This window comes from Neoarius graeffei, chromosome 19 (genome assembly GCF_027579695.1).
Source record: "Neoarius graeffei isolate fNeoGra1 chromosome 19, fNeoGra1.pri, whole genome shotgun sequence".
NCBI lineage: Eukaryota > Metazoa > Chordata > Actinopteri > Siluriformes > Ariidae > Neoarius > Neoarius graeffei.
The window spans coordinates 20472640-20500375 of NC_083587.1; the positions used below are offsets into that span (position 1 = coordinate 20472640).

Here is a 27736-nt window from a genome sequence, read left to right on the forward strand (position 1 = left end):
ACGCGGACACGGGGAGAACACGCAAACTCCACACAGAAAGGCCCTCGCCGGCCCCGGGGCTCGAACCCAGGACCTTCTTGCTGTGAGGCGACAGCGCTAACCACTACACCACCGTGCCGCCCCCCTCTCAGCTCTCTCCCTCCTTATCAGCCCTCAGCCGTCACTACAAAACACACACACACACATCAATTAAACACAGGTGTGATTGTTTTACCCCTCACCTTCCCTGGCCTTGCTCCCCATTCACAAACTGGCACTTGACCACGTCCCCGCTGCCACATACCCCCACCGCCCAACTCAGGCCAGGGAGCTGTCCGGCCTGAAGCTGACTCCCTCCCGACAGGAAAGATAGTCCACCACCACCATTGGCGCCCCCGGCCTGTGGACCACCTTGAATTTGAAAGGCTGGTGGGCCAGATACCAACAGGTGATCCATACATTGGCCTCTTTCATGCGGTGGAGCCACTAGAGAGGGGTGTGAGCCAAGCAGAGCGTGAAAGGGCACCCCAGCAGGTAGTACCAAAGGGTGAGGACCGCCCACTTGATGGCCAAACACTCCTTTTCAATGGTGCTGTACTTCATCTCTCACACAGAGAGCTTGTGGCTGATGTGCAGCACCAGGCGCTCCTCCCCCTCCACCATCAGGGACAGAACAGCCCCCAGCCCTCTGTCTAACACATCTATCTGTAAAATAAAGGGGAGAGAGAAGTCAGGGGAGTGTAACAGTGGCCCCCCACATAGTGCAGCCTTTACCTTAGTCAAAGCCTGTTGGCACTGCTCTGTCCACTGGACGGGATCTGGTGCCCCCTTTTAGTGAGATCAGTCAGCGGGCTGGTGACGTCCGAATAGTTAGGCACAAACATACGATAGTAGCCAGCCAGCCCCAGGAACTGTCTCACCTCCTTATTGGTCTTGGGTCTCAGGCAGGTCGCAATGGCTGCGGTCTTGTCAATTTGGGGATGCACCTGCTTATGACCCAAGTGGAAGCCCAGATACCGTACTTCCACCCGTCCAATCACACACACTACTTTGGGTTAGGCCATTATTAAAAAATGTTCTGTTTCCGGTCAACCGGCCGGGTGAGTGCCGTTTGTGCGGGTGAAATTTTTTTTTTAACGCCGGTTTTTCGACATTTTTTTCGGGTTCGTAAATCTAAAATCAAACTTGACATTTCCGCATTCCCAGGGCTTTCCACTAAGGCTCATACTAGCCAGCCATGATAAGTAAGTAGCCGGGGGGGAGTAAACACAAAATAAACTCCTGTGCACACAGTTCCCAGGGTTAAATGTATTTTCCACAGACCATTTATTTATTCACTTTACTCAAATACAAAATAAAATGGCAGTAAATCTTCTTTCTTTTCTTGCGTATTGCATCATGAGGCGTTCCTGGCTTGTAAATCTCTTATTTTCGGTGCATGACACATTCATGCAGCTGAGTGCGCGCGCACACCGCATGTCGGGGCGCGGATGAGTTACTCTCCCTTGATCAACGGTTCAGTTTGACATTATTGTCAGTCCGTTAGATAAACATTTAATTTTATTAAAATCGAAAATTAATATTTAGAGCCTGTGGGCTACAAAAATAGTCATTAAAGTAGCCGGCTGGACTTAATTGTGTGGCCGGCAGCCGGCGCTTGTGGAAAGCCCTGTCGAATCAGCTCTGCGCATGCGCCGTGCGGCACAAAAAAATGGCAGCCACCATGAAGGAAGGAGATCCGGAGTTTTCAAACATTTGCTGAAGTGTGAAATCGCAAAATGGTATTCTAGCGAACAACAAAATAGTAAAGATTCAGAAAAACAAATCATTCAGTGATCATTTTAATAGTGTAATTTCATCCGAACTCGGCCTAACGGTCGATTTAGAACTACAAAAAGTCCGTGTGTCGGGCATTTTAAGTACCTTTGTAAAAGTTTTGCAAATGTTGCAGTCAGCATTTAAAATGCTAACTTAAAGTTTTTATACAAGTTTCAGTTGATTTAACGGTCATATTTTATTAAATGTCTGCTTTTGTAATAAAAAAAAGTACTGAAAGAAAAAGCAAACACAGCATTGCGATTTCTTATCCATCCATATATAATAATAAAATAAATAAATAAATAAATCCCTCCCGACTGAAATTTTTTTTGCCCACCCGGTGGACAGGAAATGGATTTTTAAGGATGGCCCTAGCTGTGAGCCCTGCACATCCCAACGACTCTAGGACTGCCATGAGGCGTTTTATTTGCCATGGCCAGTCATTGCTATACAATATCATCCAGGTAGGCTGCAGTATAGACAGCATGTAGGCGGAGGATTTTGTCCATGAGCTGCTGGAATGTCGCCGGGGCCCCGAATAACCTGAATGGAAGGGTGACAAATTGGTGTAAACCAAATGGGGTGGAAAAAGTCGTTTTCTTTTGGGATAGAGGAATCAAGGGGATCTGCCAATATCCCTTGGTTAGCTCTAGTGTTGAGTAAACGTGAGTGGTGCCTAAATGATCAAGCAACTTGTCAATGTGAGGTATTGGACATGCGCCAAATTTAGACACCACTTTAAACTTTCTGTAGTCTACACAGAACCAGACCAACCCGTCGGTCTTGGGGATGAAGACCACCAGGCTGCTCTAGTCACTGTGCGATTCTTCCCATTTCGAGCATGGCCTTGAGTTCGTCCTGAACCACAGTTTTCTTGTGTTCGGGTAAGCAGTAGGGGTGGCTCCAGATCACCACCCCTGGGGGCGTCTCAGTGTCGTGTTCCATGAGGTGTGTGTGGCTGGGAGACTGATCCCAGCCTGTGCTCTCCCTCGCTGAGTCATCACTATCAAGATTCCTCAAAGTACTCACCAAAGAGACTGGGATTAGGTGCAAGAAAAAGGCGTTCTTTTATTTGCAAACATGGTAAGGTGTGGGGGGAAGGGAGTGAGGGTGTGAGGTTCTGTGGAATCTTCATGCCAAGTGGAGGACTGCTGCTCGGGGAGGTGCCGTTTCCTTCGGGGAGCTGGTGAGCGCTGTTGGAGATGGACTCTGTTGGCAGACAGAGAGAGCAGCACATTACACAGTGAAATTCTGTCTCTGCATTTAACCTATCTGAACTGTGAACACACACAAGTGAGGAGAAGAGACATACCCAGAGTGGTTAGACATACCCCAGCTAACCAGTTGGGGGTTAGGTGCCTTGCTCAAGTCATTTTCCTAGTTAAAGTAAATGCACGTCCATGCAAGGATGAAACAAGGGGTGTGTGACTGAGCACTGCAGGTGGACGTGCTCCGGCAGACTCTGGTTTTGCTCCAGAATGGCTTTAAACGGCTTTGCAACTCTGAGAACTTCTTACAACGCTCCTGCTTCCTCAGTTCAGCCTCCTGATGCATACGGGACAACTCCAGCTTCTGCTTAGACGTCTGTAAACTATGTGCACACACACACACACACACACACACACACACACACACACACACACACACACACAGAGAGTAAAGTTATTTTTTAATTTCTCTTTTCTCACCCAGTTCTATAGTATTATTGGCACCCTTGGAGAAAGTGATAGACTTTTTTTTTCTCCTGGCATGTTCTCTCTGTAGTGCTTCCTTCATTCTCAGCCTAGAAAAGTTGGCGATTTCTTCTTCAGTGGTTGGCACCGCTATGGTGGACACGGAGGTGCTGAACGCTTTGGAACTGACAGAGAAAGAAACAGTGTGAGTGAGGAACAGAGAAAAGAAAGAAATCATTAATCGTTGCCACAGTACAGCTTTTTGACAAAATCTCTTGTGAAAAGTGAAGAAAAACAAGTCGTGTGTGGGTTTTTCCCCCCCTAAGATTGTGCTTTTCACCTGTTTGTAATAATCCTACAGGTTTGCTATGGGACTGAAGCCTGTCAAAGCGTCTAAGGCTACATCCACACGACAATGAGATTTTTTTTTTTTTTAAATATCGTGTCCACATGGGCAATGGATCAGTAAAATATCAGGTCCATATGGCAACGCAACGCTTGCTGAAAATGATGCAATACATATGCCACACCTCTGCGTGCACTGTAAGACGGTCCCATCGGAGACACCAGAACAATAGAAGTAGGACACATGTGCATAAACCCCTTCTTCTGTAGCATCAGCCACATAAAGTTTTGATTATTAATCAGTAGCGTAAAATAGTATCTATTGTCTAAGACACTTATTTATATTTCATATTAAAACGTCTATGTAAATTAATACATAGAAAGCCTGGCCAGGCGCTGAACGTTCTTCTGCCTTCACTTTAAGAGAAATTCAGGGCGAGCATGAGCCTAGGTTCTTCCCTGTCACTGTCACACGCACACACCTTCTCACTCCCTATCCTATGGATATAGTCCCTTTAAATCACGTGCTCGTTTTTTGAATGGAGACGCGGAAAGAGGAATGAATGGGGGTAGATGGAAGCCGGTACGCCAACATTCTGATATCCTCCAGAATTCTTTAATGGTCTGGAATAAATTGAATGCTACATGTTGATGGATTACTTTGTTCTTCTACGCCCTTTTTGAGGAATGTATTGTCAGACTTAAACCAACATCTGAAGAGGTGAGATCGCTACTTTTTTTTCCCCCATTTTTGCTGGCGGGATTGTTTTTGGAAAGCGCACGGGCGGTGCGCGGTTTTGGTTATACTGCTTCCGCAGTGTTTGGACTAAAGACTCTGCCCTAAGGGCTATTCTCTCTCTCTCTCTCTCTCTCATTTTGCACCATTACACAATAAATACTCACAGTGAAAATATTTTGTAAGCGCGTTTCATGAACCAAGTTATAGGATTTGTTGACAACCCGCATCGAGTTCGTTACACTTCTACCCAAGCACTCACAGTCATGTGGTTGTGACGTCATCGTAAACAAATCCGTTCTACTCATCCAGATGACTTCGCAACGGCGCCGTTGCCAGATTTTTCCACTCTGGAACCCGTTCTCAAAAGATTTCGTTTTGGGGCACCCAAAACGCCGGTGCCGTGCGGACGCCAGGCCGAAACGGTAAACAATTTTATCAGATTCACCTGAATCCGTTGCCGTGTGGACAGGGCCTAAATCTATCAGGCGTGTTGAACAAGTGTCTCTCTCTCCCCCCCCAACACACACACGGAGTGCCCTACAGGAGTCATCCTGAACCCTTCTCAACCCAGAGCTTGAGCACATTATCACTGTCACATTATCTTACAAAGTGCTGTTATTATAACAATGCAGTTTTTGTCCAGGGATTTTATGTTTGTCTCATCAATACTTTATCGATCTTAGGTTTGCCTCGGGATAAATATATGGCTCCGTGTTTAGAGATTAGGCTTCAGAAATATACGGTCATATTCTCAGTCAGTCAAGGGATCTAAGGTAAAGGGGTGCGTGTTTATGGATGAAGGGGAAACTTGGCTCACTGTGTTTGTGAGGCCGGGGTTTGGGCTCCAGCTTCTGGCTGAACACCCCCAGGCTTTGGATGTTCTGTTGATCAGCCTGCTGGGAGCCCTGGAACTGAGGAGTTTCACACACACACACACACACACACACACACACACACACACACACACACACACACAGTAAGATCATTTGTAAGTTCTCTTTTCTCAGCCAGCTCTCTCATAATCAACTGCAGAATTATTGGCACCCTTGGAGAATGTGATATACTTTAGCCCCCCCCAAACAAAAAATGTACTCCATGTTTTTCTGTAGAACCCTTCCTTCAAGAGAATTGGCACCCAGACCTCTCCAGGAGACACTCCTTCCGTCAGGGTTGGAAACACTTGTCCAGGATATTAAACCCTCAATGCAGAAGATTTTAAATTCCTTTATGTTTGTTCAATAATGGAATTTTATCAAGCAATTTGTTTGTGGGTATTTTAAATGGATTTCAGTGGAATATTACTACTCAAAAAATAACTATCATAATGTTTTTGGGTTTTTTTAGCTGGAGGAATGGTAGGGAGTTTCTCCAACTGTTTGAAAAGAAAGTTTGAATTCTTGTGTGTAATTTCTTTTAAAGCATTCACTTGAAGGGTGCCAGTAATTCTGGAGTTCTTTATAAAGCCCACAATTGTTGCAACAAAGTGTAAAAATTGATTTCTGTGTATAAAGAGTACCTGTCTGCTATCATTTAAACACACCTGTAGGAAATGGGGTAGTTTAGATCCAGGGGCAAAGCCTCCGTCTCCAGGCTGAGGTGGAGTGAGGACACACTGGGGTGTTTTCTCTGTAGTGCTTTCTCTAGCTTGTCCCATTCCAGCGATTCTGCGCTGATGAGCAGTATGAGGAGGCAGTCGTGTCGGACACGGAGCTGAGAGAAAGAAAGAAAGTTAACCCTAAGAGTTGTGGGGGTTTTTCCTCGTCAGAGGTCAGAAATTCTTCCCTAATTAGTTTGCTTTAATGAATTGAAGCACATGCCCCAATTTTTCAAAGATAAAAAGACATCAATATAGGGTTTAATTTTTGGCATCCACATTAGACTATCTGCTGTTTTTATGTTTAAAGATTTTTTTTTTGTGGAACAGCACCACTAACACTATAATGAAGTAAGAACGGAGGCTGGAAAGCATGACAGGCTTGAACCACTAAAGAAAACAATATTATAGAGATCCCTATTTGCCTGTGTGTGTGTGTGTGTGTGTAGGACATGGTCACCTTTGAGAGACAAGGTGCTGATCTCCTGCTTCAGCCATTTAATTTTCTCTTCCTGGTTCTGGACGTACAGCTGGAGACTTTGGATTTCCTCTACCTCAGCCTGCTGGGAGACCTGGAACTGATTCCTCTGAAACACACACACAAGCACGGTGACATTCATTCAAATGAAAATTGTCATGTTCACACCAAATAGTAATATCATCTGCCTCAAGTGGACAATGTCTTATCAGAGGTGGACAGCTGAGATGGACGGCTCGTATGTGCAAGATGCATCTTTTAGTGGTCACTTGTGGCTGAATTTGGTAATTAGGTCAATCCATGTTCTCCATGGATGTAAATAGTTCTCATCTCATTATCTCTAGCCGCTTTATCCTGTTCTACAGGGTCGCAGGCAAGCTGGAGCCTATCCTAGCTGACTACGGGCGAAAGGCGGGGTACACCCTGGACAAGTCGCCAGGTCATCACAGGGCTGACACATAGACACAGACAACCATTCACACTCGCATTCACACCTACGCTCAATTTAGAGTCACCAGTTAACCTAACCTGCATGTCTTTGGACTGTGGGGGAAACCGGAGCACCCGGAGGAAACCCACGCGGACACGGGGAGAACATGCAAACTCCACACAGAAAGGCCCTCGCCGGCCACGGGCTCAAACCCGGACCTTCTTGCTGTGAGGCGACAGCGCTAACCACTACACCACCGTGCCGCCCCATGTAAATAGTAAACGGCTTAAATGTACATTTCATTATCCTCTATGTGACTGCGAGCTGGCCTAGTGGTTAGCGTGTCCACCTCTCAACAGGGAGATCGTGAGTTCTACTCGCAGTCAGGTCATACCAAAGACCATCGTAAAAATGGTACCTCCTGCCATCTGGCAAGGCATGCTGCAATATAGATGTGAGTAGGGTGTTAAACTCTTGTGGTTACCAGAGGACTAGCCCCCCACTGTAACCCTAACTGTATAATAGGTGAGAGGCCGAGGACTATAGAAACAGAGATCGGTGCCTCAAGAGGCTGGTTAGTACTGGGACAGGAGACTTCCTGGGAAGACCAGATCCTGGTGCGGGAGGGACTTTGATTCTCTATGTAGTGCGCATGTACAGTCATTTCTAGTCTTCTGAGATGAAGATATTGAATGATATTTTATGTCATTTGTATATAAAATAAACAAATCAGAAACATTAAAGTTAACTTGGATATAATTATGATTTTTCTGTTGTCATGATATTCTTTGCTCAAGAAAGTGACACAATTTAAATTTACACCTTCTGTGATAAATCAGTTAATCTTAAACTTTTTGCAGCAAGGGATTCCTTTCACTGTGAAATAAACTCCATGCACTCCCTTAGTACATAATTATTTTATGAACTAAATCCAACTATTCTAATATTAGCCTCATTATTCTACATATTTCTTTGAGCCATTTATTATTGAACTTTCCACTTAAAGAACGTATTCTGACTATAATTGTCATTAGACCTACTTGTTTTTACGTTAATAAGCTCACTGATGGCTAGAAATGTCCCTGTGTAAGATGGAAGTGGATACGAGGTGTGAACATGATCACGGCAGTTATTTCACTAGCACACACAAACACACACAGTACCACAATCTTCTGCCTGGCATTGAGTTTGTCCTCCACCAGCTTTTTCTCGATCAGCAGGCTGTTGAGTTTGCGCAGACGCTCTGTGTTCTCTCTGGTCACGTTGGTCAGTTTCTGCCTGGCAGCAATCACTTTCTCCTAAAACACAAAGTCATGATTTTTATAGGAACTGAGCAACATCTTTATCCAACACATTTATCCAGTCAAAGATGAGCAGAGATACGTTTTCCAAAGTCTGAGGAACTAAGCAGTACTGAAAATCTCCTGAATTAGAATTTAAGCACACGGTTTCCTCTCGAGGTTCTTGATTTGTTGTGGAAACCTCGAGTATTATGTAATAAAACAATGGATGTGTGTCACGCTGCTCAACAGTGACATTAAAGTGCATATCACGGGTAAATTCAGGAGCAAGATCAATGTAATTCAAATATCGGTCACATTTTGCATTCTCTGCAATTTTTTTACCTTGCGCAATACCAGAAAAATTCAGTTGAAATCAAGCCGTTTGAGGCGAATTGGTCCGCCTCTGAAAAAACTTGCTGTTTGGATTTCCTGGCAAACATTGATTTTTGTGACGCCATCTGAGGGACGCCTCCTTCTGAATCCTACGTCAGCGCTGGTTTGTTTATGAGAAAACGACCTGGTGGTTTTCTGCAAATTTCTTCAACGTTATCGCGTAATTATTAAAATGGTTAACAGATGTATCATAGGAGGGTGTAACAACACCAATCTTGATGGAATTAGTACTCATTGTTTCCCAAAAGACCGCACAATGAGAGAGAAATGGGAGCGCTTGGTTTACGCAGGCTGTGCACTGAAACCGTGCAAAGCTCTCGCAGCCTGCTGGCGCTTCCGCAGGTGACGTCACGAATCTGGCTCCAGACTCCCCTGGGATTTTTCCAGACGCGTTTTGTTATTTTATTTTTTTCTGCTGTAGACAGATGGCCTTATGCAAAATTACCCTTCTGGATGAGCGTGTAAAGGGGCATTCTTTCATATACATGGATTAAAGTTTTCCGTCGCTATGACGGATTTCCGTCAACTGGGAGCGCTAAAGGTCAATAATGAGAGTGACGCAGATCCGAGGAAAAAAAAAGGGGGGGTAGGCCCATAGGTCTGACACCGATGTGATTTAGAACTTCACCAAGCTGCTGTGATTGCCTGTTGTTGAACCCTTTCTTGTGCTATGTTTGAGTATATGTAAAGGAATAAGTTGTTGCGCTAGATAGGCCTAAATAAATAAATACAGCCTACGCTACTGTCTAGTCCCGGGGAGGCTCGGCATAGGCAGCGAGCCGCGGTGCTCGGCTTGAGTTTCGTTTCTATCGGCGGCTCCAGCCTGACTTTGGACGCTCGTAACTCGGCCAGGGGAGGTCCCAGCCTCTCCAAACTTGGCAGCCAGCAACCTCTGCCCTCTCCCCAATGAACCAGCGCTGCCAGGGCGGGCCAGCCCCGCGCCTCGATTCACCCCGAGCCGAGCCGTGGCGCTCCGCATCAGTTTCCTTTTAACGGCGGCTCCACTGATGAAACAATTTGGCTGTCCTACTACGAGGCAACTACTTGCCTACTACTAATACTAGGCCTATTGTAGTAGTAGTAATAATAATAATAATAATAATAATATTTGCCTATTGAAAGGCGATCAGGTGAAAAATCTAAAACAGCCCTGTTGAAGCCGCAGCAAGATCTATGCTATTAAGCCTTTTGTAGGTTAAACAGGCTTCGGCAGACAACGTTCTGGAAAGGCTGTATTTTTCTTTGGTTTGATTAGCCTACGATTTAATCTTTAAACATTATGGTTTCAGCAGTTCACTTAAACATTGGAGGCTGCAGAGTCGGGCTGCAAGATTTCCCGACACTTGTTTAAGATGCCAAACTTCATAGTAAGGAGAAAATAATTCCACAGTATTTAGTGCCTCGTCAGTCTCAAAAATTAATAGTGAAGGACCAACGCGAATTAAGTCCCAAAAAAAACATCTCGTAGACCTATATTTTACATTTTCAAAAAAGTCCGGAATTGGAAGTCGGTCAGTGGAGTGTAATGAAGTGTCTCATTCACTAAGCACAAAAGGTCGGAAAACAGTGCAGAAAACAGCGATTGCTTAAATAGGCTACTAATGGTTTACATTAGTAATTTAATGTATGTGACAAATTCATTGATTAAATAGATAAAGAAGCCAATACTCCAAAGCTCAAAATTCAGGAAAGTGGCTCCGGTGTCGCAAGTGCACAAGAACAGTTATTTGAAAGTTAACCTAATGAATTTGTGCGTGCGCGTGCGATTTCATGAAGAACCAGGACAATTGGCATTCGGTGAAAGATTCACACCTATGACTCATTCTATTCGCACGCGCCCTCTCGCCCACTGTTGCTTCGTTTTCCCGATTTACACGCGTATCTGAAGATGGAGTTTTCAGAAATCTCCACTCTGCCCAGAGTTTGCAAAAGTAGCTGTTTTCAGTGACTGAAACCTCCGTATAGGTGTGAATGAGAGGTGCAACCGAATAAATAAATATGCGTCTTTTTTATCCGGCTACATGTAGGCTATCACTGCGCAAAGCCTCTAATGTTGAAATGGTAGTAATATTTGTTAAAATAATAGTAGGCTAATTTCCACATTAATTGGTAAAATGGCCCAAGGGATGTGATGGGGGGATGGCCGTTTTATAAGGGGGATGATTTAAGATTTTTATTTCAGAAGGGGGATGCCTCCCCCCCACATCCCCCCTCAACTCGAGTACTGCGTATAAGGCCATATTTCACCGGACATAGGCCCTTCGATTTCCATCACTAGAGCGCGTCTAATTACTTTCGGTTTTGCCAGCATGGACGCGCTTCTTTTAAATGAAGGCACAGATGTGTCAGACATCGACAAAACGGTAAAGAATAAGTGGAGATGGGCTTGGCGAAATGAAATGGGCGATAATGGCAAGCTCCTGCTGCTGTGCCAAGGAAAAAGAAACAAAAACAGGCATCAGGTGTTGCCAAACTAGATGCCTTTGGCTTCACTGCGAAGAAGCAGAAAAAGTGAACTTTCACTTTACTTTTCTTGTTTCCTGGCTTTATTTCAACAGATTTTCTTATTTTTCTTTCTGTTCCACCCTTTTGAAAGCATGGTTCAAGTTCGACTGCACTTGCACTTTTCTCTTAACCACTGCTGTACATTACTAAAGTATTGTTGAAATAAATTTGCACTTTGCGCTGAAAACGTGATGTTTCATCATTTATAGCCAGTAATGACAATGGTAAAGTCTTGCCTTAGCTTTAGTCATTGTTAAAATTATGTAAATGTACTATAAGTAGGGGCCGAGGGGATAATGGACAACACGGCATTTAAAATTTGACGCATCGCTGACGTGGTAGGGGCCAATGACATGGAGCTTTTTTTTTTCAGTCAGATAATTTTTTTTTTGCTTTAATCCATGCATATAAAAAAATAACGAAATTGGTCCAGAATATGCACTTTAACCCAAGACTAAAAAGATAAGCATTTTAATTTGTGTTGAATGCATTATATATGTTTCTCACTTTTATCAGTGTTTGAATGTTTGGTGTATTTCTTTCATGTTTATTTTTACCTATGTGTAATAAAACCTTACATAATATAACACGTGATGGAGATCAGAACTCCACCTGTTGTGTTGTGTTTTGTTTTTTTGTTATTATTGAGTTGAATTTGGCTGGAAATTTAAAGTGATCTGCTCCCAGAGCAGGACAGCGACTAATGTGACTGGATGGACTTTATTGTTTCAATTCCTATTTCAAATTTTGTGTGTGTGTACAAGCATGTGTATGTACCTCCCACATCCTGAGCTCCTTCATGTGCTGAGCCTCCTGCACTTGCTTCAAATATTTCAATTCCTCCAGCTTCTGGTTGCCGCCCAGAGTCTGCAGAGCCTCCAGATCCACCATCTTCCCAAACTTCTTCATCATCAGCTGCTCGCAGTGTGCCTTTAACTCTGCACACACATACAGATGGGTCGATAAGTATTTGGACAGTGTGTTTGTAATTTTGCATCTGTACACCACCACAATGGATTTGAAATTAAGTAATCAAGATGTGATTAAAGTGCAGACTTTCAGCTTTAATTCAAGGGGTTTAACAAAAGTACTACATTTAACTAATTTAGAATTATAGTAATTTTTCCATAGTCCCTCCATTTTCACAGGCTCAAAACTAATTGGAAAATTGACTAATAAGCAGTTTCATGGCCAGGCGTGGCCTGTTTCCCCATTTTCCCAGGACAGATTAAGGAAATAAAAGGTCTAGAGTTGATTCCAAATGTTCAATATGGATCTGGCAGCCATTCATGGGAACTTTAAATATGCAGGCTAAAGAGGTGTCGATGCAAGTGAAGGAGGTCATCATTAGGCTGAAAAAAATAAAGCAGACCTATCAGAGAGATAGCAGAAACTTTTGGAGTGGCCAAATCACCAATTTGATTCATTATTAATAAAAAAAAAAAAAAAAAGGATTGCACTGGTGAGCTCAGCAACAATAAAAGGCCTGGAAGACAACTAAAGTGGATGATTGCAGAATTCTTTCTTTTATGAAGAAAAACCCCTTCACAACATTTCATCAAGAACACTCTTGAGGAGGTAGGCATATCATTTGCAAAGTCTACAATCAAGAGACACTTATGAATGTAAATAGAGGTTTTACCTCAAGATGCAAACCACTGGTAACACTCAAGAACAGAAAGGCCAAATTTTACTTTGCGAAAAAACTAGAAAAAAATTTTGCTAGAAAAATTCTTTGAGCAGATGAAACAACGATTATCTTGTACCAGAATGATGGGAAGGGAAGAGTATGAAGAATGAAAGGAAGGGCTCATGATCCAAAGCATACCACATCATCTATCAAACATGGTGTAGGAATGTATGCTGTCAGTGGAACTGGTTCACTGGTGTTTATTGATGTAACTGCTGATAGAAGCAGCAGGATGAATTCTGAAGTGTATAGAGCTATACGTTCTGCTCAGATTCAATCAAATACTGCAAAACTGGTAGGACAGCACAGCTGGATAATGACCCAAAACATACTGCAAAAGCAACCCAAGAATATTCTTAAATAGCCGAGTCAGTCACCTGACCTCAACCCAGTAGAGCATGCTCTTCAGTTACTGAAGACAAAACAGAAGGCAGAAAGACCCACAAACAAGCAGCAACTAAAGGTGGCTGCAGTAAAGGCTTGGCAAAGCATCTCAAGGGAGGAAACTCAGCATTTGGTGATGTCCATGGGTTCCAGAGTTTATCACTTTATTTTATTACTGAAAATAATCCTTATAAATTTTGTAAATTGTTATTTGTTCAATTACTTTTGAGCCTGTGAAAATGGAGGGATTATGTAAAAAATGGCTGTAATTCCTAAACAGATAATGCAGTATTTTTGTTAAACCCCTTCAATTAAAGCTGAAAGTCTACACTTCAATCTCATTTTAATTGCTTATTTTCAAAATCACTGTGGTGGTATACAGATGCAAAATTACACACACAAAAAAAATTGCATCGCTGTCCAAATACTTATGGACCCGACTGTATATACACAACACAGACTTTTCACCAGCTCACTGGACTTCTCCAAGCAGCCCAGTTCATGAACAGAAACTGACCCTGACTCTTGGCCTCCATGTCTCGGAGGTCGGCTCGGAGCTGGACGTGTTGTTTGCGTGCTTGTCTGTATAACTGCTTCTGAGCGATCTTCTCCTGTTCCAGCTCCTGAATGCGTTTATGTAGTTGGCTCACAGACGTCGCGTTTATCACCAGCGCCTCGCTCAGGTCAGAGGGCATCACTCCGTTATTCATATACTCAATCTGAGAGAGAGATTGAAGGAGGTCTTAGGATGCTGTGACAGACTTACAGTTGCATACTGTCATACACACACACACACACACACCTGGTGTAGCCTCAGTGGGACGACCGCATCCAGTTCATTGACTTTCTGCTGCTTCTCTTGGTTTAATAGCTCCAGGTCGCCGTCTACTGCTTTCAGGTTGCTCTGCACTATCTTCACCTGATAGAGGAAACACACACATTTGTGCACTTAGTTGTACTGTATGCTGCGTTTGACTCCAGGTCATAACTGGAAATTCCTACTTGGAGACTCGGTGCATTCTTTTCAACTACGGGTTCAGGGAGTGATGTCAAATCAACATGGCTGCTCACAGCATCAACAATGAAGACAGCAATTCTTACCCTTAAATCAGTTATCATAGTGTACATACAAGTATCTGCTTTAGATCAATCAACATTCAGACACATTCAATTGTTAAATCTATAACACTGACTAGAGTTTCCTGTTCTGAGGAGGAAAATATACAACCCCGATTCCAAAAAAGTTGGGACAAAGTACAAATTGTAAATAAAAACGGAATGCAATAATTTACAAATCTCAAAAACTGATATTGTATTCACAATAGAACATAGACAACATATCAAATGTCGAAAGTGAGACATTTTGAAATTTCATGCCAAATATTGGCTCATTTGAAATTTCATGACAGCAACACATCTCAAAAAAGTTGGGACAGGGGCAATAAGAGGCTGGAAAAGTTAAAGGTACAAAAAAGGAACAGCTGGAGGACCAAATTGCAACTCATTAGGTCAATTGGCAATAGGTCATTAACATGACTGGGTATAAAAAGAGCATCTTGGAGTGGCAGCGGCACTCAGAAGTAAAGATGGGAAGAGGATCACCAATCCCCCTAATTCTGCACCGACAAATAGTGGAGCAATATCAGAAAGGAGTTCGACAGTGTAAAATTGCAAAGAGTTTGAACATATCATCATCTACAGTGCATAATATCATCAAAAGATTCAGAGAATCTGGAAGAATCTCTGTGCGTAAGGGTCAAGGCCGGAAAACCATACTGGGTGCCCGTGATCTTCAGGCCCTTAGACGGCACTGCATCACATACAGGCATGCTTCTGTATTGGAAATCACAAAATGGGCTCAGGAATATTTCCAGAGAACATTATCTGTGAACACAATTCACCGTGCCATCCGCCGTTGCCAGCTAAAACTCTATAGTTCAAAGAAGAAGCCGTATCTAAACACGATCCAGAAGCGCAGACGTCTTCTCTGGGCCAAGGCTCATTTAAAATGGACTGTGGCAAAGTGGAAAACTGTTCTGTGGTCAGACGAATCAAAATTTGAAGTTCTTTATGGAAATCAGGGACGCCGTGTCATTCGGACTAAAGAGGAGAAGGACGACCCAAGTTGTTATCACCGCTCAGTTCAGAAGCCTGCATCTCTGATGGTATGGGGTTGCATTAGTGCGTGTGGCATGGGCAGCTTACACATCTGGAAAGACACCATCAATGCTGAAAGGTATATCCAGGTTCTAGAGCAACATATGCTCCCATCCAGACGACGTCTCTTTCAGGGAAGACCTTGCATTTTCCAACATGACAATGCCAAACCACACACTGCATCAATTACAGCATCATGGCTGCGTAGAAGAAGGGTCTGGGTACTGAACTGGCCAGCCTGCAGTCCAGATCTTTCACCCATAGAAAACATTTGGCGCATCATAAAACGGAAGATACGACAAAAAAGACCTAAGACAGTTGAGCAACTAGAATCCTACATTAGACAAGAATGGGTTAACATTCCTATCCCTAAACTTGAGCGACTTGTCTCCTCAGTCCCCAGACGTTTACAGACTGTTGTAAAGAGAAAAGGGGATGTCTCACAGTGGGAAACATGGCCTTGTCCCAACTTTTTTGAATGTGTTGTTGTCATGAAATTTAAAATCACCTAATTTCTCTCTTTAAATGATCCATTTTCTCAGTTTAAACATTTGATATGTCATCTATGTTCTATTCTGAATAAAATATGGAATTTTGAAACTTCCACATCATTGCATTCCGTTTTTATTTACAATTTGTATTTTGTCCCAACTTTTTTGGAATCGGGGTTGTACATCACTCATCGCAGTTAGCTGACTAGCTTGTTGTTAACAAAAGACGTCCATGGAGGCCATGCTTTCTTCTCGTTTTGTACCTTGAATGCACAGTTTCTGAAAAGTCATTCCGAGCTCTGACTCCCTGCTTTTGAAAGCCGAAAGAAGCGTTACAGCGTTGTAGTGAAGAGTAAAAGAAAGTACTGCTGTAATTCTCCTACTTTCTTGGTGAGTGAGTCGTAGTCCTTCTTCAGGCTGTCTGCTATTATCTTCTCCGCATGCAATTGCTCCTCCAAATCCAGACGATGCTCCCGCAATCTTAAAGTGTTCTCAAAAAGCTCTGGGTTGCAGTCTTACACACACACACACACAGATTATAATATGTACAAAAATGAATCTAATCCAATAAAATATTGTTGTTTCCCAAACCAAATGGACAGAATGTATTTTTTGCAGGCCTGGGCATTTTGGTTTCTTCTCATTATTTATCATCACACTTGGAAATCCGGTGTCTTTAAATGGTGCAGCAAATATTCGTTCACATTTTCCTGACTACTGTAGCTCCGTTCCACTGAGTCAGAGTTACTCAGTGCTGTCGAAAGCACAAACTCTGAAGGTAAACGTGTTTCAGTGCCGCTCACGGCCAGGTTCGATTAAGATATTTATGTGTGATGCACGGGCAAAAACGCTGACCAATATCTTGCTGAATTTGTGTCAGGATGTGCCACATTCAAGGCTGTTAGAAAAGGATAATAAGTACAAACTCATTTGTTTTGCTTAAATCTACATTAATGGACAAACTAGTTCATTATTCTTATGTTATTTCTTTACGTGAGCCAACACTGTGTTTTAGTCGAGTCAGACCCAGGACTTGGCAACACATCAGAGCTTTTACTTGCCCAGTGGGATGGATAATGAATTTGTTCTCCTTTATGATAAAGTATAAAATGCACTCTGATGATGTTGATGTCCGCTTACTTGGAGGACAGACGTTATAGTCAATGCTACTAGTTTCACTGAACCCTTCATCATCTTCATCGCTGTCCCAGTCTGAGTCTTCATCGGAGTCTTCCTCACTCTCCTCTTCTTCATCTGGTACAACAACATGATAAGCACAAATAGTCATTAACACACACACACACACACACACACACACACACACACACACACACACACAAAACACACCATCACTTTCAAGCTTCTCTTTCTTCTTCACTCGTTTGATCTTCTTCTTGAAGACTTTCGTGAGGAAATCTGCGAACGTGTTTTCTTCAACTGAAGCCTTGAATGTGGAGAACAACACTTTCTCGCTCTCACGCAGCTTCGCTATGTCTCTATTCTTCACCTCCAACTGATGTTTACACTCCTCCATCTTCGACTAAAACACACACACACACAGTAGTATTCTATCAGGATCCTTAGAAAAACAAGAAGTGTAACACACACACAGACAATTAAAAATAGACACACATGAACAGACTGTCACACTCGTGTGCGCCCGCCAGCCGCGAACTATCACTCCCATCTATGTGCATTTGCGCTCTGAATGAGTAATGCGCACCTCAAGGACTAATTACACGCGAAATCAGCATGCACTTATAAGGACACTGAACACGTACAGACTTTGAGAAGTAATGAGCTCAGTGCCTCGTGTCTGACCTTACTGAGCCTTTGTTTGTGATATTGTCTTCCTGGTTTTCGACTCAAGTTTGTATTTTGCATTCTGCATTTTGTCTCCGCCTCCTCTAGTCCGTTTGTTCCTCGCATGACACTCGCCTGTCTTGTTTCTGATTCTGCCTGATGATTTGGATTATATGCCTACATATCGTGTTTTATAATAAACTCTTCCTGTACTTACGTCCGTCACCCGCCCCATCAATTACTGACACAGACAGACGCACAGAGAGACAGACAGAAAGATAGACAGACAGATGAACAGTGACACACACCCTGAGCGCTCTCTGCTCCTTCAGGCAGGCATTTCGTCTCTCCTGGAGTGCAAACTCTCTCTTCTCGAACACTTTAAGGATATGGAGCTCCTCGAACAGTGTGATGTGTCGGTATTTAGCCAGGTTCATCTGCACGTCCAGCTGGCCTTTCTCATAACGCAGGAGATGAAACTTGGCATTGAATTCGCAAATGGCCTCCTCCATCTCCATCAGAAAGGGAGTGAGAGAAGAGAACACCGACTATGTTACAATCTTTAAAACAGAGCCACTAATTTCTCTTTATTCACTGTGACTAATGAGTTTGGACCACACACACAAACACACACCTTTTTTATGAGTTTGTGCTGCACGTGAAGGTTAAGCAACTCCTCCAACTCCAGTACGTCCTTCACCTCAGTCAGGTTCTCCCCTGAGATTGTGTGTTTGTAGAATCCAAGTCTATATTCCTCCCATGTATAAAGGGCCTTGTCATCCTGAGATTCCTCCTGCTCATCATCCCAGCTGCTGTGGCTCATTTGGGCACGTGCAGCAGAGTAGCGTTCCAGCTCCCTGTCAGGCGTCTCCTCCGGTGTCAAAGTGGGCATGGTGGGTGGTGGGCGGTGCTTCTCTGGGGGGAGGAGCTTCTGAACAGCCAGAAGCTGGTGCATGTAGGAGTGGAATTGGGAGACAAGAGCTACCTTTAAGTCCCGCAGGGCCAGCACACGCATGTTCATGTGACTTTTCCTCTGGTAGATCTGGATCAGACAACGCATTTATGTAGACACACACACACACAAAGGTAAACAGTGTCAATCCCTGGATTTGAGGGAAGCTTTAAAATTTCTAAAATAAAATTAATTTTCAAAACATAAAATCTGTTTTAAGCTTAAATGAGATGAATTAGGGGCGGCACGGTGGTGTAGTGGTTAGCACTGTCGCCTCACAGCAAGAAGGTCCTGGGTTCGAGCCCCGTGGCCGGCGAGGGCCTTTCTGTGTGGAGTTTGCATGTTCTCCCCGTGTCCGCGTGGGTTTCCTCCGGGTGCTCCGGTTTCCCCCACAGTCCAAAGACATGCAGGTTAGGTTAACTGGTGACTCTAAATTGAGCGTAGGTGTGAATGTGAGTGTGAATGGTTGTCTGTGTCTATGTGTCAGCCCTGTGATGACCTGGCGACTTGTCCAGGGTGTACCCCGCCTTTCGCCCGTAGTCAGCTGGGATAGGCTCCAGCTTGCCTGCGACCCTGTAGAACAGGATAAAGCGGCTAGAGATAATGAGATGAGATGAGATGAGATGAGATGAGATGAATTAGTTGACCTGTCAATAAAAAAAAAAAAACGGCATAAATGTTATAGAAACATATTTGTGCTTCTTTTTGTGCTGAAAACAAATTGCATAACATACTACTCTAATAAAAATAGTATATTCTGCTACACGGACGATGATTTTTCAGGCTTTTTTGATTTTCTCAAAGTCTGTGCTTGAAAACTCAGGGGGGTGTTTGCACAGATCCAGTTTCGGACAAATCCCTTTTTTAAATAAAGACGTCAGAGCAAGTAAACAAATGTACAGGGAATCAATACGGCTGGAAGGTTATTAGATTTCCAATTTGTTTTTTCCTAATGATAAGTCTGTTTTTTACAGAATAAGCTACTTCAGTAAAAAAAATAAAAAAAGTAATGAAGTCATGGACTTGACCCCTGTCTGCTGTTTGTGTATAGAGCTTTCTAACCTGCTCCCCAAGCTCAATAAATTGTGCCATCTTCTTCTCAACGTTCATCCTCAGATGCTGTGGAACTATAAAGCCCTTTTCTGTCTTCAATTTGAAGTCACCCAAGTTCTCCTTGGCCAACTGGATTGCACGGATGTCTTCTGGATCCTCATAGTTGTCGCTCGGTTTGGTAGCATAGCTGAGACGGGGAAAAAAAAAAATACACTACAGAGATGCAGCAGATAGACTGAAAAATGCCTGTAAATAATATGTACTGGCAACCCTCTGATGTGAGTCTATGTGAAAACGTTGAGACTCACAGTTTGTCCCACTCCCTCTTCTTCTGCTCTAACTTGGCGCGGACCTTCTGCGCTTTCTCAGTCGCCTTACGCAGTTTCTCCGCCTGTCTGGCTGCCAGCTTGCCAACAGCTCTCTGCGGCACTTGCACTCGTAACCCTGCTGCGGCTGATGAATCCTCCTCTGCTGCTGGAGATACGTTACACACATTACACGCTCATCTTCTGCAGTACTGACTACCTTCACCTCGATAAAGCAGATTTCTATTACAGCATTACTGGATTCTCGAATCTGGTTGGTCAGAAGGTGTGGACTAATTTTCTACAACAGCAGCTTTGACAGTAGAGCTGGCTGTAATGCGATGCCTCATCATTAGTCTGCTTGCCAAAGGCAAGCACACTATTGTTCTTCTTAAAGGGGTACCAAATATAATCTATACAGTTGCTGATGTGACAAAGTAACGTATTCTTAAGTATACTATCAAATTTATATACTAGAAAACAACGAAATATCTTGGTAATTGTAAATATAATACTTTATACGCTAAACTGCACAAGAGTCGCCATTTTTAAAAGACCGTGACGTCAGCGCTACCCACTGCACTAGCGGAACTCTCCGAAATAGAGGAGAGAAGCGTGTAATCATGGCGTCGGGCGCATCAAGTGAAAGCGACAGCTCTGTCGAATCATACGAAGAGATCCTGCAAGACACACTGCAAGCAGGCTATGGCTTAGAAGGGTACCAGTTTGAACCTAGGAGAGGTACTCTCGACTCCGGTGATGAAATAAGAGAAGAAAGCTCGGATGACGGCGAGGATGAGACCGATGCTGACCATGGGCATGGCGAGCGTGGGGCAGAGCGTCTGCGTGCAGGTGACACGGCGTGGTGCTCGTGCGGAAAGTGTAACGTGGAGTTGCTCACGAGTCCAGCAGAATTTATTTGCTGCAATGAGATAGGCGCCACCCGTGGACTTGCGAAATCGTCGCAAGAGGCAGAAACAGGTATTTCACACGTGCTATTCCCAACCTCAATGAGCCAACACAACTGGGCACATACATACGTCATGAGTGTTACGCAGAGAAAATGAATGTGCATTCTGATTGGATAAAATTAATATCATGGCGGGCTGTTCAAACTGCGGAAATAGTTTGCTCGAGCTACTTTCAAAACACTATAACTTTCCAACCTTAGAACAAAAAACTTTTGTAAGTCTTGAATAAGGTTCGTTAATGTGTGTTTTATTGTTATATTTACTCTATATATTGCCCTCTGTTCCCCTTTAAGTTTACTTATTCTGCCTTATTCCGACACGTTTTTTGGATCCACTACTCCTCCTAGGGCGTTCGAGATAGAGATACCGTTCCAACTCTGAGGTGTCTGGCCCGAAGTGGTGTAGTGTGCTTGTATACAGCTTTTGGATCAACGCGCCCGTTCTCTTGTTCTTGTCATTTTTCTTTTGTTTTTTTCCCATAGAGAATGAATAGGGCTCATGAATCGAATCGTCCTACTCGGACACGCTCCATCGCAGATGCACCAAACCTCATGTGATACTTCAGGCCAACTCCCCTGACACATACATGCAATCGGTTCTGACCTGCACTCATATTTTTCCTTTCTTTTTGCTCATCCCTTTTTCCTCCATAGGCTTGCATTGATTTTTGGCCCCATTCAAATGAATGGAGTTTTGCTCAGTAACACTTCACCACACATCCACCAAACTTCATACGGCACCTCAGGCCAAATCACCATCACACACACGATATCGGTTCTGACCCGCACTCGTCTTTGTCTTGCCTTTCATCCGTCCGTTTTTTCTCCATTTTGCCGCTAATCAATGGAAGCTCGACTGAGTCATTCCTCCCTTCCCCCAAAAGTGATGATGCATTTGGCAAGGATCTGCTCATTTGAGACTTTGACAGCAAATCAACTTCAACTCAATGGCCACTTTATTAGGAATACTTACACGCACACGATAGCAATTAGCATATAAGCATTCACGTGTTACCATGCTAGCTGTTAGCATGTTACCCATTACGATATCATGCCTGCTGTTAGCTCGCGAGTTGTTAGCATGTTCACCATTAGCATGTTATTATGAGAGCTGTTAACATGTCAGGATTAGCATGGTAGCATGCAGGGTTCACGTGTTTGCTGTTAGTGAGTTCACCTGAGCATGTTAGCATGCTAACTGTTAGCTGTTAGCATGTCACCCTCAGCGTGTTAGCATGCTAAAAGTTAACATACTAGCCATTAGCATGTTAGCCTGTTAGCATGATAACCGTCAGCATATTAGCCTTAAAGTGTTAGAATTTTAACAAATAGCATGTTAATCAGTAGCATGTTAGAATGCTAGCTGTTAGCATGTTAGCATTAACATGTAAACATGCTAGCTTGGCGGCACGGTGGTGTAGTGGTTAGCGCTGTCGCCTCACAGCAAGAAGGTTCTGGGTTCGAGCCCCATGGCCGGCAAGGGCCTTTCTGTGTGGAGTTTGCATGTTCTCCCCGTGTCTGCGTGGGTTTCCTCCGGGTGCTCCGGTTTCCCCCACAGTCCAAAGACATGCAGGTTAGGTTAACTGGTGACTCTAAATTGAGCGTAGGTGTGAATGTGAGTGTGAATGGTTGTCTGTGTCTATGTGTCAGCCCTGTGATGACCTGGCGACTTTGTCCAGGGTGTACCCCGCCTTTCACCCGTAGTCAGCTGGGATAGGCTCCAGCTTGCCTGCGACCCTGTAGAACAGGATAAAGCAGCTAAAGATAATGAGATGAGATGAGAGACATGCTAGCTTTTAGTATGTTAATATGCTGTTAGTATGCTAACTGTTAGCATGCTAGTTGTTAGCATGTTGGCATGCTAGCTGTTCTGCTACAGCTCAGCAAGCACACTTTGCATTTTCTCTGCAGAAATGCAGTCTAGTTTCTATTGAGGTTTTTCACCCACGTGACCAAGTCATGTGATGCATCGTTAGGCTGCCATTTTGGACGTCACGGCTCGAATCAGTTTGAATGCGAGGAAGGCGACAAACGAAAAACATAAAAGAAAAAGGAGCGAGATGCAGAAAACACCTTCACTATCCAGCGACGTAGGGCATTTACAGGGCGAGCAGAGGGACAGGTATTTGCAAAAATTGAGGTTAGCAGGCTTAGAGAACGACGTTTACCTGCTTCCACCAGGATTGTTCACTGACGTACGGAAGTACACGAAGCCCTCGTCTTTACCTGACTTCGGCCCACATGATCTGTATACCTATGTCGTTAAAAACCCATCGCCATACACAGGTATTGATCTGAAAGCGTATGAGAGTTTGGATAGCTACAAATATTTTGTGTCAGGCTGGGTAACATGCCTACATCAGCGGGTCGTCCCTGGAGCCGGTGGTCGCCATCTTATTACAGCTAAGGTTTGTTCACATTTTCATTTACTTTCGGTCCTCAGGATAAACAAAATGTTATTAAATGTCATTGAAATAACTTCTTAGTCTGTTGAGACATGGCCCGTTATAAATTTGCTGTTACCAGGCAATGACCAAGAACTGTATTATTAGGGTCGGTGTCTGTGTTGTACCAGTGTACTAGCAGCTAGCTGTTAGCACTAGATAATGTCAACAACATAGTAGCTAGTATGTTACTGTAGCAATGTTTACGTTCAGTCATTTGGATGACTGTTAAAACCTTTCAGTCTCAAGTTTTTCCTTTACTGTATTTACTAGTTTACTGTAATTATGATCCGGCAGCTATTTACACCGGATCCGGTGTAAATAGTTGCCGGAGCGCGCTCCGGCTTGCTCCCCCTCAAATTAAGCAGCACGTTCCGGCTTGCTCCCGGAGTGCTCCGGCCGAGGTTCCGGAGCGCGCTCCAGCTTGCTCCCCCTCAAATTAAGCAGCGCGCTCCGGCTTGCTCTCGGAGTGCTCCGGGAGTAAGCTGGAGCGCGCTGCTTAATTTGAGGGGGAGCAAGCCGAAGCGCGCTCCGGCAGCTATTTACACTGGATCCGGTGTAAATAGCTGCCGGATCATAATTACAGTAAACTAGTAAATACAGTAAAGGAAAAACTTGAGCCTGAAAGGTTTTAACAGTCATCCAAATGACTGAACGTAAACATTGCTACAGTAACATACTAGCTACTATGTTGTTGACATTAGCTAGCTTGACCTTCAAAATGGCGGACACTGGGGCGTCACGTGACCCTGTGACGTCAGGTGAAATACCTCAATAGTAACAACTCATTCACAGGAACTTGTATGGTCTCAGGTGTCAGCACACTGTTGGTACATTTTCTGATCCAGGGAAGTCTTCAGGACAAAAGACTGTGGTCTCTCAGTAGCATGAGAAGCTGTGTATCTTTTGCTTCTTAAGTTCAAGAACAGAAAGAGAGTCTGGTGACAGAATGACTGCTTATCTCTTTATAACGTAACTGATAACAGGATCTTACTTGAAGTCGTTTCACACACACCTGTGCTCTGATCTGAGATGACCTCAGTTTCTTCCTCTTCTTTAGAGCTGCACTCGTCCAGAGTGTCAGGATCAGAGTCTTGCACAACTCTTTCCTGCTGATTCAGCTGGTGGAGTTTTTTGGCCAGATCTATCAAACTGTAGGTGGAAACATTATGATCACTACTGATCGCAGACACCGTCACTGTGTCACACACCGATGAGCCCAAAATCCTGTGGAAAGAGACAGAAAGAGAATGAGAGCGAGTCAAAAAAAAAAAAACCCAGCACTTCAATGAGAAGATGAAGTTCTTTGTTCTACTGAGAAACTTAGAAAGTGGAGTGAGAGAAAAGAGGAATGATAGCACCAGTCATGGAGCTTCTGCAGGGCGATACTGCATCTCTCTGTCTCCCAGGCCAATTCTCTCCTCGCTTCTTTCACTCTCTCAGCCGTCGATCTCTCATTTTCCTCCCGGAAACGGCAATTGATTTCCAGCTCCTAAAACACAAGTCAAATCAACGTCTGCTACATGGGAACAGTTTAGACATTTCATTTGTGAAGGTAATTCACACCTTTTCATCCTATTACTTAACGTATTGTAGCACATTTGGATGCAAAACTTTTTTTTAGTTATTTTCTTGGTAAAAATCTATATCTATGCCAGGATGAAACAAGGGGTGTGTTACCATGGGCTGCAGGCGCATGTGCTCTGGCAGACTCTGGTTTTGCCCCAGAATGGCTTTGTAACGTATTTGCAACTCAGCAAGCTTCTCACGGCGCTCCTGCTTCTTTGATTCAGCCTCCTGATGCATGCGGTCCAACTCCAGCTTCTGCGCAGCTGTCTCGATACTGCGTGCGTACACACACACACACACACACACACACACACACACACACACACACACAGAGTCAAGTAATTTGCAATTTCTCTTTTCTCACCCAGCTGTCTAGTAATTGACTGCAGAATTATTGGCACCCTTGGAGAATGTAATATGTTATACTTTAAGACTATCCCCCCCCCCAAAAAAAAAAAAAACAAAAACTTGTGTTCCAACACAGCTACAGGGCAATTCCATGTAAATGTCAACCTCACCATGCAAAAATAAAGCAACATGTAATACATCAAAACCACTCCCAGAGATATCACCTAGGCCTGTATTTTACAGATGTGAATAAGTTGAACCAATTTGTAACCAATCTAATATGTCACTGTCAGTCTTTCTTTCTTATAATGTAAAACCCAAACTAAAATAAACTTTGATCATGTACAATTCTATATTATTGCCACAAGCCACAGAAATGTATGCTAAAATCCACAAAACAGCAAAACAATAGCCATCCTAAATATTATTTAAGAACTTTGATAGTTTTAGCTGATATTTAGAGAGTTTTTCAAAGGGTTATGGTGGTTAAATTGCTGATTTTCTAAACATATGCCATGTCTATTTCAGACGCGTCACATCCATAACGGAATTTCGTCACATCCATAACGCTGACTTTTCCTTCCGAAACTCTGCATGAAATACAAAATATTTTAAACAAAGATTTTTTAATATTCACCTTGGACCCCTCTATCAAAGGGATATCTCCATTTCGACATTAGGTTTACAATTTCACAGAGTTTGATAAAAATGTACAGTCACCCAGGAAAAGTGATACTTTTTTGTCACATCCATAACGCATCTTTTATTGGCATTTTCTGGCATGCCCTAGATGTATTATGGGAATTGTTCTTGTTCTATCACTTCTCCAGTATGGTACAGCCTTAAAATATACAACACCTGTTTAAATACTGGGAGACAATAAAACATGCACTGGGTCATTTGTTGCCATTTTGAGTTCAAGTGTCACGTCCATAACGCTGGAATTGCTCTACAGCGTGGAGACGACCACGCCACTTCAGCACCACCGCTTGAGGGAAGCAGCAGCCACACAGCACGGGGCGGGGCTGTCTAACTCAGCATGGTTGGAGAGGCAGATTAATCTACCATCCAAGCGGCATCAGGGGAGTATAAAAGGGCACTATGCCTTTAGTCCTGGGTATGACTTTAAACTGCAACCAGTGGTGAGTCTCAGGTCCAGGAGGACTTGAGTATTGAGGAAAGTGGAGTTACCCTTTAAATCACCACTGCTCCCAGTTCCGCTCGGACCCGGAGTGGTAGCACCTGCCTGGGTTCCAGCTACGGGTTAAATAGTACATCACCAATAAGGCACTGGCAGCAGGGCACTTTTCGGTGCAATGTGGATGAAGAACCCAACAGGGTCAATGGCACACCACCTGATGGCATGCGGCATGCTTAAGTGGCAAGTCAGTTGTTACTGCAGGGAACCTTCCATACCCGTCAGGTCAGTGGCACTTTGGTGCACCACTTGGCATCAGGTCTGGAGGTCCAGAGAGACAAGACGATGGGGGCACAACATCGTTTGTCTTATTTTACTACTTCATTAGGAAAGGAGAATAAGTTTGGTGTGCTTTGGTGCGAGCCTCATGGCCCATTTGTGTTTCTGCACATCCTAATGAAGCAGTCATTATCGCTAGTGATGGACAGCCAATGACAATGAGTACTATGCCTCTTTATGCTGAGACTGACTTGCTGTTTGACTGGAGCAGATTTCAGTAGACAAGAGCTACTCCCCTCACCACGACGCAGCAGCACCACCCCTCGACATCTTGTGGGAGCTCCATGAACCGAGACCTCACCTCTCTCCACCACTGCACTAATACTTAACCCACATCACTGAAGACTTGCACTTATCTCCCCTGCAATTCCCCTTCTATGCCCTTTGGGTATTTTTGTAAGCAAAAGAGCTCTCACACACACACACACACACACACACACACACCTGTAAGCAGCAGGGTCGTTTATATCCACAGGCACAGGCTCCGTGTCCAGGATGAGGCGCGGTGAGGGCACTTTAGCGTGTTCCCTCTGTAGTACTTTCTCCAGCTCCTCCATCTCCAGCAGCCTGAATGAGAAGATGTTTCCATCTGCGCCGGTGCTCAGCACGAAGCGGCCATCGTGGCTGATACAGAGCTGCTGCAGGCTTCCATACTGGCTGTCATGAATACTGAGCGTGCAGTACGCCTGCATGTGCACCGGCTGCAGGTCCTCCGACTCCAGAGGATACGCCCGGATACTGCCGTCCTGCATCCCACACAACAGCAGCTGCCTCGCCTCACTGAGGGGGACAGAAGGCAGGGGATTCAAACACAAGAAAACAGATTCACTGTGTGCGCGCGTGTGTGTGTGTGTGT

General features: G+C 43.9%; 1 protein-coding gene across 1 annotated transcript in view; it reads right to left on the reverse strand.

Moving 5' to 3' along the window:
• Window positions 1-2605: 2605 nt before the first annotated feature.
• The window catches only part of LOC132867872 (cilia- and flagella-associated protein 44-like), a 46394-nt gene continuing 21263 nt past the window's right edge, over window positions 2606-27736 (reverse strand). The window contains exons 17-37 of the mRNA XM_060900843.1: window positions 27325-27660; window positions 25167-25329; window positions 24848-24978; window positions 24502-24713; window positions 20076-20238; window positions 19777-19954; window positions 18397-18804; window positions 18071-18274; window positions 17307-17499; window positions 17100-17213; window positions 16343-16473; window positions 14114-14230; window positions 13829-14030; window positions 12015-12175; window positions 8220-8354; window positions 6609-6735; window positions 6095-6264; window positions 5372-5465; window positions 3530-3655; window positions 3110-3388; window positions 2606-3006 (exon numbers count right to left, since the gene is read on the reverse strand). Coding sequence (XP_060756826.1) covers window positions 3621-3655; window positions 5372-5465; window positions 6095-6264; window positions 6609-6735; window positions 8220-8354; window positions 12015-12175; window positions 13829-14030; window positions 14114-14230; window positions 16343-16473; window positions 17100-17213; window positions 17307-17499; window positions 18071-18274; window positions 18397-18804; window positions 19777-19954; window positions 20076-20238; window positions 24502-24713; window positions 24848-24978; window positions 25167-25329; window positions 27325-27660 — 3274 coding nt within the window. The 3' untranslated portion in view covers window positions 2606-3006; window positions 3110-3388; window positions 3530-3620. The remainder of the gene's footprint in view (window positions 3007-3109; window positions 3389-3529; window positions 3656-5371; window positions 5466-6094; window positions 6265-6608; window positions 6736-8219; window positions 8355-12014; window positions 12176-13828; window positions 14031-14113; window positions 14231-16342; window positions 16474-17099; window positions 17214-17306; window positions 17500-18070; window positions 18275-18396; window positions 18805-19776; window positions 19955-20075; window positions 20239-24501; window positions 24714-24847; window positions 24979-25166; window positions 25330-27324; window positions 27661-27736) is intronic.